General features: G+C 44.0%; 1 protein-coding gene across 1 annotated transcript in view; it reads left to right on the forward strand.

Moving 5' to 3' along the window:
- LOC137325643 (di-N-acetylchitobiase-like) overlaps positions 1-16,037 on the forward strand; it is a 36,848-nt gene that overhangs the window by 9,097 nt on the left and 11,714 nt on the right. The window contains exons 3-7 of the mRNA XM_067990908.1: positions 2,852-3,060; positions 4,608-4,779; positions 4,868-4,965; positions 6,500-6,661; positions 9,738-9,919. Of these exons, the coding sequence (XP_067847009.1) occupies positions 2,852-3,060; positions 4,608-4,779; positions 4,868-4,965; positions 6,500-6,661; positions 9,738-9,919 (823 nt within the window). The remainder of the gene's footprint in view (positions 1-2,851; positions 3,061-4,607; positions 4,780-4,867; positions 4,966-6,499; positions 6,662-9,737; positions 9,920-16,037) is intronic.

Raw genomic sequence — 16,037 nt, forward strand, 5'->3', positions numbered from 1 at the left:
CCCTCAAGTGTCAGCTTGGCTCAGTGGCAGCACTGTGTCTCTCCTCCTGGGTCAGAAGATTTTGGGTTTACTCCAGGACGTGACACATAAGTGCAGTACTGAGGGAATGCTGCATTGCCAGAGGTGCTGTGTTTCAGATGAGACCTTAAACAAAGGCTCCACCTGCCTGTTCAGGTGGATGTAAAAGACCCCATTGGCACAATTCAAAGAACAGGGAGTTCTCCTGGTGTCCTGGACAACATTCATCCCTCAACCTACATTACCAAAACAGATTAACTGGCCATTTATCTAATTTCCTATTTGTGGGACCTTGCTGGGCACAAATTAGCGACCACATCTGCTTACAAGACAACAGTGATTACGCTTCCAAAATAATTTATTGGCTATGAAGCATTTAAGGACATCCTGAGGATGTGAAAGGCACTATGTGAATGCAAATTCTCGCTATATCTTCCTCTACTACTTCCTACTTGATGTTGGCAGTTCTGTCCTGTAAAGTGTCTTTGGACACAATGTTCTGTGAATGATGCTCTGTAAATGCTCTGTAAATCGACCTCCATCTGAACTTGCAGCACTCCGTTCTCTCAGTTCCAACTTTGACATTGTCATTAAACCTGCTGACAAGGGCGGCTCTATTGTAGTTTGGTGAACAGACCTCTACCTCGCAGAGGCTGAATGGCAACTCTCCAACACCTCCTCCTATCTCCCCCTGGACCATGACCCCACCGCTGAACATCAAGTCATACTTTCCCAGACTATGACTAACCTCATCTCCTCTGGGGATCTTCCCCCCATGGCCTCCAACCTCATAGTCCCCCAACTCTACACAACCCACTTCTACCTACTCCCCAAGATCCACAAACTGGACTGCCCCGGTAGACCAATTGTTTCAGCCTGTTCTTGCCCCACGGAATTTATTTCTTCCTCTTCCAATGTCCTCCGTAACTTTAACAGTTTCCAGTTTCCCGGCCCTATCCATCTCCTTTTCACCCTGGACGTCCAGTCCCTCTACACCTCCATCCCTCACCACGACGGCCTGCGGGCCCTCCGCTGCTTCCTTGAACGGAGACCCAATCAGTCCCCATCCACCACCACCCTCCTCAGCCTGGCTGAACTTGTTCTTACGTTGAACAACTTCTCCTTTGACTCCACTCACTTCCTCTAAATAAAAGGTGTTGCTATGGGAACCCATACGGGGGCGAGCTATGCCTGCCTTTTTGTCGGATATGTGGAATACTTTTGTTCCAGTCCCACTCAGGACCCCTCCCTCACCTCTTTTTCCGGTACATTGATGACTGTATCGGTGTTGTTTCCTGCTCCCGCCCTGAACTGGAATATTTGATCAACTTTGCTTCCAATTTCCAACCTCCTCCTGCCTTCACATGGTCCATCTCTTTCCCTTCCTCGACTTCTCTATCTCCATTTCTGGGGATAGGCTGTCAACCAACATCTATTATAAGCCCACTGACTCCCACAGCTACCTTGATTACCTCTGACCACACTTCCTGTAAGAACTCTATTCATTCTCCTGGTTTCTCCGTCTCTGTTGCATCTGTTCTGACGATGCCACCTTCCACATCAGTGCTTCCGATAAGTCTTCCTTTTTCCTCAACCGAGGATTCCCCTCCACTGTAGTTAATGGCCCTCGACCATGTCCATCCCATTTCCCGTACTTCTGCCCTCACCCTTTCCCCTCCCTCCCAGAACCATGATAGGGTCCCCCTTGTCCTTACCTTGCACCCATACTAGCCTCCACATTCAATGTATCATCCTCTGCCATTTCCACCACCTCCAGCGCGATCCCACCAACAAACGCATCTTCAACTCCCCCCTGTTTCAGCATTCTGAAGGGACCATTCCCTCTGCGACACCCTGGTCCCCTCTTCCATCATCCCCAAAACCCACTCCCCTTCGTTCAAAATCCTGAAGAGTTTAGATGAAGTAAATAAGCAGAAAATGTTGCCATTGGCAAAAGGGTCAAGAACCAGAGGACACAGATTTAAGATGATTGGCAAAAGAACCGAAGGCGACATGAGGAAAAGCTTTTTTACGCAGCGAGTAGTTATGATCTGGAACGCTCTGCCTGAAAGGATGGTGGAAGCAGATTCAATCATGGCTTTCAAAAAGGAATTGGATAAATACTTGAACGGAAACTTTTGCAGGGCTACGAGAAAAAAACAGGGAAATGGGACGAACTGGATTGCTCTTTCAATGAGCCGGCAGAGGCTCGATGGGCTGAATGGCCTCCTTCTGTGCTGTAACCATTCTATGATTCCATGATTGTATAGTGTACTGTATTTGCTGCTCACAATGCAGTCTCCTCTACACTGGGGAGACCAAACGCATGTTGGGTGACCGCTTTGCTGAACACTTCCGCTCAGTCCGCAAACGTGACCCTGACCTTCCGGTCGCTTTCCTCTTTAATTCTCTGTCCCACTCCCACTCTGACCTCTCTGTCCTCGGCCTCTTACACTGTTCCAATGAAGTTGATAGAATGATAAGGGACAGGAGGAGGCCCTTCAGCCCATCGTGTCTTTACCTTTCCCATTCCCACCCTCCTTGACTTGCACCATCATCCCTTTTGTCATTTAATCTCTCTTGCCCTCCACCCATCACAGACCTTCCCTTTTGTTCTTTTGTCCCCTCCCCTTCCTTCCCCACCCCCCCCTTTCTCTGCCTCTGCACTTGCTTAAAAACTGTTCAATCTCGAACTTCTTCCAGTTCTGAGGAAAGGTCATCGACCTGAAACATTAACTCTGTTTCTCTCTCCACAGATGTTGCCCGGATTGCTGAGTATTTTCAGCATTTTCTGTTTTTATTTCTGTATAAATGGACATTGTTTGTTCACCAGGAGTTCCAACATACAAAGACATTATGGACAGAAATCACCAAAGAAAATGGATCAATCACAGAGTCAACTCTGTAAAAAGACAATTTATGGATGGAATCAATTTGGACCTGAAGTTTTCTGCTGAAAATAATTCTGCCATCAAATTGTTGATAACTGACCTGGTTGCCGAAACCACGAAGAAATTCTACATTTTAATACCTGGGTCTCAGGTAAAGGAGCCGTTATTTATTAAATGGGGATAAGCAATTTAGTTTCTACTTAATTGTAAAGACCATTGATATTTTTCTGGATAAGTGAATTGAAATCCTGATTTTTAGCTGCTGTTTATCAGTGCATCATCTTGTTCCAAAGCTGCTTTAACCATTGCTGAGGTTAGAAATTTTAGATTGAATCAGTTTAAATGGATATACAGCAAACTTGATGCTGCACCACTTGTAGCCCAGAATGATACAAGTGACTTGAGGCCCGGCTTCCCGGACCAGCATTGTTCGAACTGTAATTTTCACATCGGTTCTTAGAATGTTACAGCACAGAAGGAGGCCATTCGGCCCATCATGCCTGTGCCAGCTCTTTGAAAGAGCGATCTAATTCGTCCCACTCCCCTGCTCTTTCTCCATTGACCTGCAATTTTTTCCCTTCAATTATTTATCCAATTCCCTTTTGAAAGTTACTATTGAATCTGCTTCCACCGCCCTTTCAGGCAGTGCATTCCAGATCATAACAATTCACTGTGTACGAGGACACCCAAGTCTCTCTGAACACCAACATTTAATAGTTTCTCACCATTTAAAAATATTCTGTTTTTCTATTCTTCCTACCAAAGTGAATAACCTCACATTTCCCCACACTGTAAGCCACCTTGGATCACTATTATACTCTCTGGAGTTTAGAAGAGTGAGAGATGATCTCATTGAAACATAAAAGATTATGAGGGGGCTTATGAGGTTGTTTCCCATGGTTGGAGAGTCTCGAACAAGGGGCATAGTCGCAGGATAAGGGGTCGGCCATTTCAGACTGAGATGAGTTGGAATTTTTTCATTCAGAGGGTTGTGAATCTTTGGAATTCTCTTCCCCAGAAGGCTGTGGATGCTGAGTTGTTGATTATATTCAAGGCTGAGATAAATAGATTTTTGGACTCTTGGCAGAATCAAGGGATATGGGGATTGGGCTGGAAAGTGGATTTGAGGTCAAAGATCAGCCACAATCTGTTTGAATGGCGGAGCAGGCTCAAGGTGCAATGTGGCCTACTCCTGCTTCTGTTTCTTATGTTCTTCTGTTCTTAGACCTTGTTAACTCAGATTGCAGTGATTTAATTCTTGACCTTAAGCCCTACACTCAAATAGCCTGCCAGCACTCAATGTCTGGCCTCGTGTAAACAAACTTTGGCCAATTTGACTAGGTATTGGAGTGTGGCTGGCCCTTTTGGGACTGCAGTTTGGTCACAACTTAATGCCTTTTGAAGAGGAGGAGAGAAAACTGACAGAAAATTGGAGGAAGAAGGTGAGTGAGCAGTGGGGAATCGAACCTGATTAATATTTGATAACCGAGGATCCTATTAATTCTAACTCACTATTTGCCCCAACTTTATCCTGTTCCTTTTTATACATTCATGAACACTGTCGAACTCCTAACCTGTTAAATTCACAGCTCCCATGGAGCAGGTGCGAGTGCATATAAAAACCATATAACTACTAGTGATATCCAACATAAGGTATGAGATGAAACTAACTTCTTCTTGTTACTCTTTGGCCCTTAGGTCACATTTAACGTGCCTTGGTCTCCAGACTGCATTGATGGCCGATGCTATGACTTTTTGAGAATTGCAAATTCCTGTGACTTTTTATTTGTGATGTCCTATGATATGCAGAGTCAAATGTGGGACATTTGCTTTTCAAAGCCAAATGCTCCCTATTACCAGACTTTATCAGGTATGTACAATAAGACCATCTGGTTCATGGTCTACCTGCCCGATATCAATGTGAATCTAGGACCCTCATTATTATTTTCCCCATTTAGGTTACTCCGCTTATATCAATCTGGGTATTGATTCCAGAAAGCTCGTGCTGGGAGTTCCATGGTATGGTTATGACTATACTTGCAGGCAGTTGTTTGAGGTAAGGTGTTGTCATTATCTGGCTTTCAGATATCCTAATTATTGAGAATTAACTTTAGTAAACCGTTGTCTTGTTGCTGTGCAAACTATCCCATTGATTCCCTTTTCTGAGGAAATTAATTGTTTGCATTGCACAAGAAATGAGAGTGAAGTCAGTTCACCTGAAACTCATCCCTCTGGTACATTATCTGTCCGAACAGGGCATCGAATTATATTTTGGAACAGTCCAGTATTTTTGCCTCTGTTCACTTGCTTGTAGACTATTTCAAAAACTTCTCTTTACATAAAGAAGATTTTTGATATCTGTTCTATGTTTACTTTTCACTAATTTCCACATGCATCCATTGGCTGGGCTTACCTTACCCGTGCTATTCAACATTTTATTCCACTGAGGCCTCCCCTTAATTGCATTCTTCTGAGCTACAAATCTTAAGCTTCTGCTAATCTTTTCTCAAAACTCATTCCTTTACAATTTTTTTTATTTGTTCATGGGATGTGGGCATCACTGGTAAGGCCAGCATTTTTTGCCCATCCTTCACTGCCCTTGAGAAGGTGGTGGTAAGCCACCTTCTTGAACCGCTGCAGTCCGTAGCAAAGATTGTACAACTGAGTGGCTTGCTTGGCCAATTCAGAGGGTGATTAAAAATCAACTATATTGCTGTGGGTCTGGAGTCACATATCGGCCAGAGTGGATGAATTCGTGAACAGATGAAATACAACAATCCCATAGTCTCATGGCCACCATTACTGAAAATAGTTTTTTTAAATTTCAGATTTTATTTAGTTGAAATTAAATTTCCCAGCTGCTGTAGCAGAATTTGAACTCATGATTCCAGATTATTCGTCCAGGTATCTGGTTCATTCGTCCAGTAACATAACAACAATGCTACCATACCCAGTGGGAGACATTGGAATATAGGAACAGGAGTAGTCCATTCTGCCCCTCGAGCCTGTTCCACCAATCGATCATGGCTAATCTGGATCTTAACTCCATTTACCCACCTTGGTTCTGTAACCCTTAATACCCTTACCGAACAAAAATCTATCAGTCTCAGCTTTGAAATTTTCAATTGACCGAGCCTCAACAGCTTTTTGAGGTCCAGAGTTCCAGATTTCCACCACCCTTTGTGTGAAGAAGTGCTTCCTGACAACACCCCTGAATGGCCAAGCTCTAATTTTAAGGTTATGTCCCCTTGTTCTGGACTCTCCCACCAGAGGAAATAGTTTCTCTCTATCTACCCTATCAACTGCTTTGATCAATTCAAACACATCAATTAGATCACCCCTTAATCTTCGACATTCAGTCTTGTTGCTGTCTATTTCAAGTTACAACCTTGTCCTTATCTATAAATGTACTATTTAATTTATATATTTCTGTGAGAGACCCTCCTCTCTATATTGTAAAGCTTATGTTTCTCTAATTGTCCCTCATAGCCTTTACACTTAGAGACCAGTCATGCTGTTACTGCATTTTTGAAATGACCAAAGTAACTCTATTCACAAGTGTTATTTTTTCATCCTTTCGTACTTTTCAGGGTGGTAGGTGTGTATTGGAAAAGATTGCTTCCCGAGGTGCCCCTTGCAGTGGTGCAGCTGGACGTCAGGTCCCATACAAAGAGATCGTACAGCATGTGCACAAATCAATTACTGGCAGATATTGGGATGATGAGCAGAAAGCCCCATATTATATCTACATGGTAAGACTATCAATCAAAACACAATGGAGAGTTGTGCATTATCCATTCTTTGTAGAATGCAAACATTGCAGTGTTTCATGATTCAATATTCTCTGTGTACAGGATTCAGCAAAGTTCAGAATGTACAGTTTCTACAGTACAAAATGTGTGTAGTTGGAGAATAGCCAAGAAAATGGGAGTTGACATACAAAGCACCAAACCAATTCCGAGCTGTAGACTTTTCAAATCGATCACTTTACACAACCCATATTGACCCTCCTGTGAAAATCATCATAGTTTAGTTCGTGAAATGTGTGCCCCTGTCTCCCATTTGATGATCAATTTAACACAAAAGATTGACGGTAGCGTGCCCTGTACATAAGAAAACTGCACAGTAGCAAATACCACACACTCTCGACCTACTGCATTCTACCTAGTCACATGTCTAATTGACATTGGCCAAATCTTGCTGAGATACTTGACGCACTGCAGTCAAAGGCTGTGATGCTTGAGCTTTCAGCAGTAACATTTAAATCATGTTTTCCACCTTTCGATTGCAATATTTTGTTACTTTGAGCAATTTGAAAAGATTATTTTGAGATGATAGAATGTTCCACATTGAGTTAAATCAGACCTTGGTTTATCCTATTGTTTTAAATTGTTTTCTCTGGAGGCCAATGCTAACTCTGACTTGCAAGTCATCTATCTCTTTCTATTTTCCCCCAAATCATTTTTTTCCCCAATCGAACACCATAATCTTTTGCCTTGTTGCATCTGAATTGACATCTGGGCTGTGCATTGGATTTTTCTAAGTTGCTGTACTGAGGGAGCGCTGCACTGTCGGAGGTGCCATCTTTCAGATGACACGCTAAACTGAGGTCCCATCTGCGCTTTAAATGTGTGTCTTATGTTCATATGTTGCACAGCATCCAGATGAGTTAATTGATTTGAGTGTTAAAAATGATAGATTGGGATTTCCTTGGAGCTGCAGGGGCACAATTTCAAAATTTGCAGATGGCCCAAAACTTGGAAGTGTAATGAACAGTGAGGAGGTTAGTTATAGACTTCAAGAGGACATAGACAGGCTGGTGGAATGGGCGGACACGTGGCAGCTGAAATTCAACGCAGAAAAGTGTGAAGTCACACATTTCAGTCGGAAGAAAGGTGAGGCAATGTAAACTATGGGATGCAGGAAAGGAGAGATCTGGGGGTTGATGAGCACAAATCGTTAAAGGTGGCAGGGCAGGTTGAGAAAGCATACAGGATGCTGGGCTTTATAAATAGAGGCATAGATTACAAAAGCATGGAGGTTATGATGAATACTTATAAAATGCTGGTTCGGCCACAATTGGAGCATTGTGCCAGTTCTGGGCACCGCACTTTTGGAAGGATGTGAAGGCCTTAGAGGGGGTGCAGAAGAGATTTATGTGAATGATTCGAGGGATGAGGGACTTCAGTTACGTGCATAGACTGGAGAAGCTGGGGTTGTTCTCCTTCGAGCAGAGAAGGTTGAGAGGAGATTTGATAGAGGTGTTCAAAATCATGAAGGGTCTGGAGAGAGTAGATAGAGAGAAACTGTTCCCATTGGTGGAGGAGTCAAGAATGAGGACATAGATTTCAGGTGATTGGCAAAAGAACCAAAGGTGATATGAGAAAAAACTTTTTTACAAAGCGAGTGGTCGTGGTCTGGAATGCACTGCCTGAAGATGTGGTGGAGCAGATTCAATAGTGGCTTTCAAAAGTGAATTCGATATAATATCGCCGTTCCTTCATCGTCGCTGGGTCAAAATCCTGGAACTCCCGACCTACAGCACTGTGGGAGAACCTTCACCACACGGACTGCAGCGTTTCAAGAAGGCGGCTCACCACCACCTTCTCAAGGGTAATTAGGGATGGACAATAAAGCTGGCCTTGCCAGCGATGCCTACATCCCATGAACGAATAAAAAAAAACTTTCAAAAGGGAATTCGATAAGTACTTGAAAGGAAAAGCTTTCCAGAGCTAAGGGGCGAGGGCGGGGGAATGGGACTAGCTGGATTGCTCTTGCAGGGAGCTGGCATGGATGTGACGGGCCGTATGGCCTCCTTCCGTGTTGTAACCATTCTATGATACTATGATTCTGCATCTTCAGCAAAGCTAATCCACTGTAATCAGAAATGTGTGCTTGAGTGTGAAGCATTGTTTCCGACATAGACTGTTGGATTTCATATTAAAAATTAAGCTGACAGTTTGGGCAATTTGGCTTGAATCTAAGACGGAGATCCTCTTTTTGATGCTTTCCTGTCAGGACACCTGTATTTAAATGTCAAGCCCATGGAGGAACTTCGGCTCATTTTCAAAGCTTCGTTGTTTGAACAGAGAGTTAGTCCACAATGACAAAACGTTGGAATTTTAAAAACAAAATCTCTACACTACAGGTAGGAAATAAAAAGCCGGTATCAGTAAAAGTTAAAGAATGGCATTTATATTGTGGTTTATCGATTGTCTCTCTGAATCATCCCAAAGTGCTTCTCACAATAAGTTACTTTGAAGTGCAGTAACATCGTTATATCACTGACTTGAAATTAAGCTGTGGGATGTTAACGGATGAACGCTTAATTCAATCAGTGAACAGTCTCGCGATATTTTAATGATGACATTAACCTATTAAATCATTTGTACTCTATCCCACGCTGTCATTTTTAGAACAACATTTTCATTGATTTTTCCAATTTTAGTAATTTAAAGAATTCAAAAAGTTGACATTTATTCAGATTCAATGTTCTGTTATCATAGTGAAGGCTCAGTGGTCAGACTCTTTCTAAAATTAGTTTCTATTTTGATTCCTAATTAGGTGTGATGTGTAAATGTACTCAGACACTTTACAGATTACTTACAGTTCATGTAATGTTACAGTGCTTTTCACAATCCGTTTCAACTAAGGTTTGGAACAATCCACCTCTTTACCTTTCTTTTCCTCAGCCCACCTGAGCTTGTCTTTTCATGCAAGCATTTTAAATCGAGCTGCTGAAGATTTTCAGCACTGTGTCTCGAACTGTGCATTGACCTAAACCGCTCGCTCCTATCTGTGTAACTCTCTTTTGTTTTCTTATGGCAGGTTAACAATACTTATCATCTGGTCTGGTATGACGATCCGCAGAGCATTTCAATTAAGTCTGCGATCATGAAGAAATTGAGACTTCGTGGCATCGGCATGTGGAATGGAAATATGCTGAACTACAATGATGATCATTTCATAGTAAAGCAAACTGAAGACATGTGGAATGCTCTTTGCCCTTTGTGAGGAAAATGGCAACCTTGAACCATCTAACCTTAACATAATGTAATCATTTCATTTTGCAAATAAACTCAGCGAAAAGTGAGCTAGCTTCCAACATTAGAAATTAAAGATAACGCAGATCGAGGGAACAGATTTAAAATTTTATCTAGCTAACGATTTCCAATTCAATGAGAAACAAATGTACTAATGTGATTTGTACCACAAGATCTGGTCGCTTCAGGCATCTTAAGTTGCTAACAAAGTGCGCCAAACCTGTATTGACTATCATAATGCTTAATGATAGTGCAGGCTAAAACTTCTTGCCACTAAATACTTAATATTCAGGGAACAATTCAGCTTTCCCGTTGGGTAATTATGCAGTTCTGACATGCACATGTGTGCTGTCTGTTTTATGCACATTTTAATTCCTGAATGTTCATTTTTATGATTTTTTTGTCTTGGGTTCTCATTTTTAAGAAAGGAGAGAGAGGGAAACCAGGGAATTATAGACCAGTTAGCCTAACATCTGTTGTGGGGAAAATGCTGGAGTCTATAATTAAGGATAGGGTGACTGAACACCTCGAGAATTTTCAGTTAATCAGAGAGAGCCAGCATGGATTTGTGAAAGGTAGGTCGTGCCTGACAAACCTGATTGAATTTATTGAAGAGGTGACTAAAGTAGTGGACAGGGGAATGTCAATGGATGTTATTTATATGCGCTTACAGTAAGCATTTGATAAGGTCCCACATCAGAGACTGTTAGCGAAGATAGAAGACAATGGAATCGAGGGAAAAGTACGGACTTGGTTCAGAAGTTGGCTGAGCGAAAGGCGACAGAGAGTAGGGATAATGGTAAGGTACTCACATTGGCAGGATGTGACCAGTGGAGTCCTGCAGTGATCTGTCTTGGGGCCTCAATTATTCACAATATTTATCAACGACTTAGATGAAGGCATAGAAAGTCTCATATCTAAGTTTGCCGATGACACAAAGATTGGTGGCATTGTTAGCAGTGTAGATGAAAACATAAAATTACAAAGTGATATTGATAGATTCGGTGAATGGGCAAGACTGTGGCAAATGGAATTCAATGTAGACAAATGTGAGGTCATCCACTTTGGATCAAAAAAGTATAGAACAGGGTACTTTCTAAATGGTAAAAAGTTGAAAACAGTGGATGTCCAAAGGGACTTCGGGGTTCAGGTACATCGATCATTAAAGTGTCATGAACAGGTGCAGAAAATAATCAATAAGGCAAATGGAATGCTGGCCTTTTTATCGAGAGGACTGGAGTACAAGGGTGCAGAAATTATGCTGCAGCTATACAAAACTCTGGTTAGACCGCACCTGGAGTACTGTGAGCAGTTCTGGGCTCCGCACCTTTGGAAGGACATATTGGCCTTGGAGCGAGTGCAGCGTAGGTTTACTAGAATGACACGTGGACTTCAAGGGTTAAGTTACGAGGCTCTAAGCACTGGAATTCCCTCCCTAGACCTGTCTGCCTCTCCAACTCTCTCACCTCCTTTAAGGTGCTCCTTAAAACCTACCTCTTTGACCAAGCTATTCGTCACCTGTCCTAATATCTCCTTATGTGGCTCAGTGTCAAATTTTGTTTGATAATCGCTCCTGTGAGTACTTTGGCACTTTTTACTACATTCAAGGCACTATATAAATGCAAGTTGTTGTTGTTATTCATAGACAATGAATCACTTTTGTAGTGCAGTCGCTGTTGTAAAGATGGGAAACGCAGAAGCCAATTTGTGCACAGCAAGCTCCCGCAAACAGCAATGAAATAAATGACCAGATAATCTGGATCATGTTTAGTTGTTGGTTGAGGGATCGACGTTGACCAGGACACATTGAGAACTGGTTATTTATCTCACTTGCTGTTTGTTGGACCTCGGCTGTGCGCAAAATTGGTGGCTGCATTTTGCCTGCATAACAACAGTGACTCCACTTCAAAAAGTTATTCATTGGCTGCAAAGTACCAAGGGCATGAAAGGTGCTATAGAAATGCAAGTTCTTTCTTGAAGGCATTTAGCTCTATTTTAACACAGGCACTAACTCCTTTTAAAATAAGTGGGTGAATATCACAGTTGACTGATGGTCAGAAGAATTCGCTACAAATATGAAGCATTCGTACAATGTTATCAAATTTAATGTACACAAAAGAAAATTGCAGATGAGAGAGGCCACTCGGGCCATCCAGAAAACCCTCAAATCCCGACCCCATTATTGCATCCAGTTGCTACTCAAATGAATCCAAGGATTTTGTCCCAGCTACTGGATCTGGGAATCCATTGCCTCTGTTGATCACTCTTTGAACTCCCTGATACCAGTGCTAATCCCTTTTACTTTGCATCTCATTACGAAGGCTGCAGATATGCTGCAGCTACCAGTCTCTGCCCAGTGCGGTACAGAGTCGGCACCCCAAAGTTATATTGAGTTCAGCCGTAAAGGAGTCCTGTGCATGTCTGGATGGATGCTGGTGCAGAGCTCCACTTTCTGCCAGCTAATGTGTAATGATAGGGAGGGAGTGAATGGGAGCTCCTGCTTCTTCCTAACATTAAAAAAATTCCACAGAAAGTTTGAAAAGTTTTCCGGAGTTTTAAAAAGCTGTTTTGCGTTAGGCTGAAATTGTAGAGCAGCCGGTACGAACTTAAGCTGGTGCAGGACGGACCCCTGGACTGAGGGAGAGGGGACCGGTGGGGGTCTCACTTTACTTGCTTTAAGTACCGTTGGGAGTCAGATTGCTGGCCTGACATCTGAGTTATGCGACTACTACTGTGGATCTTGCTATCACAAGGAGTAGTTGAGGTGAATACCACAGATGCATTTAAGGGGAAGCTGGATAAACACATGAGGGAGAAAGGAATAGAAGGAAATGCTGTTCGGGTTAGATGAGGAGGGGTGGGAGAAGGCACCTGTGGAGCATAAAAAGGGGCATGGACCAGATGGGCCGAATGGCCTGTTTCGGTGCTGTACATTCTATGTATGTAATTCTATGTAATACCTTGTTGATATTCATCTGAAAGTGGTTCACATTTTAGCAAAATGGCATCAGATACTGAATCCATAGTTTACGGGTATATTTTGTATCGAGAATAATGAATGAAATGTTTGTGAAAAACTTCAGCGACGGCAGCAGATAAGAGCTCGAATTATTGGCCGCTCAAGACCTTGAGCCACGTGAGTAAGTTCCTCTCGTCCCCCCTCCCCTTCACTCCCTCAGTGACCTCATCAACCATCAAACCAATAAGAACAGTGCTCAACTCACACTGACACAACAGACTGTCAGGAACTTGACAATTTTTTTTGATATTTGAAAATAGACTTTATTTTATCAAATTTAAAGATACACACAGTTCAATGTAAAAAGACACAATTTCAAGCATTGCAGTTCGAACCAATACAGTGCAGATCGTACACACTATGATCCCATTATTAGAAAACACAGTTTTTTTTTTATTCGTTCATGGGATGCAGGCATCGCTGGCGATGCCGGCATTTATTGCCCATTCCTAATTGCCCTTGAGAAGGTGGTGGTGAGCCGCCTTCTTGAACCGCTGCAGTCCGTGTGGTGACGGTTCTCCCACAGTGCTGTTAAGAAGGGAGTTCCAGGATTTTGACCCAGCGACGATGAAGGAACGGCGATATATTTCCAAGTCGGGATGGTGTGTGACTTGGAGGGGAACGTGCAGGTGGTGTTGTTCCCATGTGCCTGCTGCTCTTGTCCTTCTAGGTGGTAGAGGTCGCGGGTTTGGGGGGTGCTGTCGAAGAAGCCTTGCCGAGTTGCTGCAGTGCATCCTGTGGATGGTACACACTGCAGCCACTGTGCGCCGGTGGTGAAGGGAGTGAATGTTTAGGGTGGTGGATGGTGTGCCAATCAAGCGGGCTGTTTTATCTTGGATGGTGTCGAGCTTCTTGAGTGTTGTTGGAGCTGCACTCATCCAAGCAAGTGGAGAGTATTCCATCACACTCCTGACTTATGCCTTGTAGATGGTGGAAAGGCTTTGGGGAGTCAGGAGGTGAGTCACTCACCGCAGAATACCCAGCCTCTGACCTGCTCTCGTAGCCACAGTATTTATATGGCTGGCCCAGTTAAGTTTCTGGTCAATGGTGACCCCCAGGATGTTGATGGTGGGGGATTCGGCGATGGTAATGCCGTTGAATGTCAAGGGGAGGTGGTTAGACTCTCTCTTGTTGGAGATGGTCATTGCCTGGCACTTATCTGGCACGAATGTTACTTGCCACTTATGAGCCCAAGCCTGGATGTTGTCCAGGTCTTGCTGCATGCAGGGTCGGACTGCTTCATTATTTGAGGGGTTGCGAATGGAAGTGAAGACTGTGCAATCATCAGCGAACATCCCCATTGCTGACCTTATGATGGAGGGAAGGTCATTGATGAAGCAGCTGAAGATGGTTGGGCCTAGGAAACTGCCCTGAGGAACTCCTGCAGCAATGTCCTGGGGCTGAGATGATTGGCCTGCAACAACCACTACCATCTTCCTTTGTGCTCGGTATGACTCCAGCAAATGGAGATTTTTCCCCCTGATTCCCATTGACTTCAATTTTCCTCGGGCTCCTTGGTGCCACACTCGGTCAAATGCTGCCTTGATGTCAAGGGCAGTCACTCTCACCTCACCTCTGGAATTCAGCTCTTTTGTCCATGTTTGGACCAAGGCTGTAATGAGGTCTGGAACAGAGTGGTCCTGGCGGAACCCAAACTGAGCATCGGTGAGCAGGTTATTGGTGAGTAAGTGCCGCTTGATAGCACTGTCGACGAAACCTTCCATCACTTTGCTGATGATTGAGAGTAGGCTGATGGGGCGGGAATTGGCCGGATTGGATTTGTCCTGCTTTTTGTGGACAGGACATACCTGGGCAATTTTCCACATTGTCGGGTAGATGCCAGTTTTGTAGCTGTACTGGAACAGCTTGGCTAGAGGCGCAGCTCGTTCTGGAGCACAAGTCTTCAGCACGACAGCTGGGATGTTGTCGGGGCCCATAGCCTTTGCTGGATCCAGTGCACTCAGCCGTTTCTTGATATCACGTGGAGTGAATCGAATTGGCCGAAGACTGGCTTCTGTGATGGTGGGGATATCGGGAGGAGGCCGAGATGGATCATCCACTCGGCACTTCTGGCTGAAGATGGTTGCAAACGCTTCAGCCTTGTCTTTTGCACTCATGTGCTGGACTCGACCATCATTGAGGAAGGGGATGTTTGCAGAGCCTCCTCCTCCCGTTAGTTGTTTAATTGTCCACCACCATTCACGACTGGATGTGGCAGGACTGCAGAGCTTTGATCTGATCCGTTGGTTGTGGAATCGCTTCGCTCTGTCTGCAGCATGTCGCTTCCGCTGTTCAGCATGCATGTAGTCTTGAGTGGTTGCTTCACCAGGTTGGCACCTCATTTTTTGGTCCGCCTGGTGCTGCTCCTGGCATGCTCTTCCACACTCCTCATTGAACCAGGGTTGATCCCCTGGCTTGTTGGTAATGGTAGAGTGAGGAATATGCCGGGCCATGAGGTTACAGATTGTGCTGGAATACAATTCTGCTGCCAGCAGATTTCATGAGGTCCAGAGTCAATCTTGAGGACTCCCAGGGCCACTCCCTCCTGACTGTGTGTCACTGTACCGCCACCTCTGGTGGGACAGGACATCCCCAGGGATGGTGATGGAAGAGTCTGGGACGTTGGCTGAAAGGTATGATTCTGTAAGTTTGGCTATGTCAGGTTGTTGCTTGACTGGTCTGTGGGACAGCTCTCCCAATTTTGGCACAAGTCCCCAGATGTTAGTCAGGAGGACCTTGCAGGGTCGACTGGGCTTGGTGTTTTTTTGCCGTTGTCGTGTCCGGTGCCGAGTGGTCCGTCTGGTTTTATTCTTGTCATGACTTTTCGTAGCGAGATTTTACAACTGAGTGGCTTGCTGGGCCATTTCAGAGGGCAATTAAGAATCAACCACATTGCTGTGGGTCTGGAGTCACATGTCGGCCAGACCGGGTAAGGACGGCAGGTTTCCTTCCCGAAAGGACATTAGTGAACCAGATGGGTTTTTAGGACAATCCGGTAGTTTCATGGCCATTATTACTGATACTCGTATTTTAATTCCAGATTTTTATTTAATTAATTAAATTTAA

Source organism: Heptranchias perlo, chromosome 9, assembly GCF_035084215.1.
Source record: "Heptranchias perlo isolate sHepPer1 chromosome 9, sHepPer1.hap1, whole genome shotgun sequence".
Lineage (NCBI taxonomy): Eukaryota > Metazoa > Chordata > Chondrichthyes > Hexanchiformes > Hexanchidae > Heptranchias > Heptranchias perlo.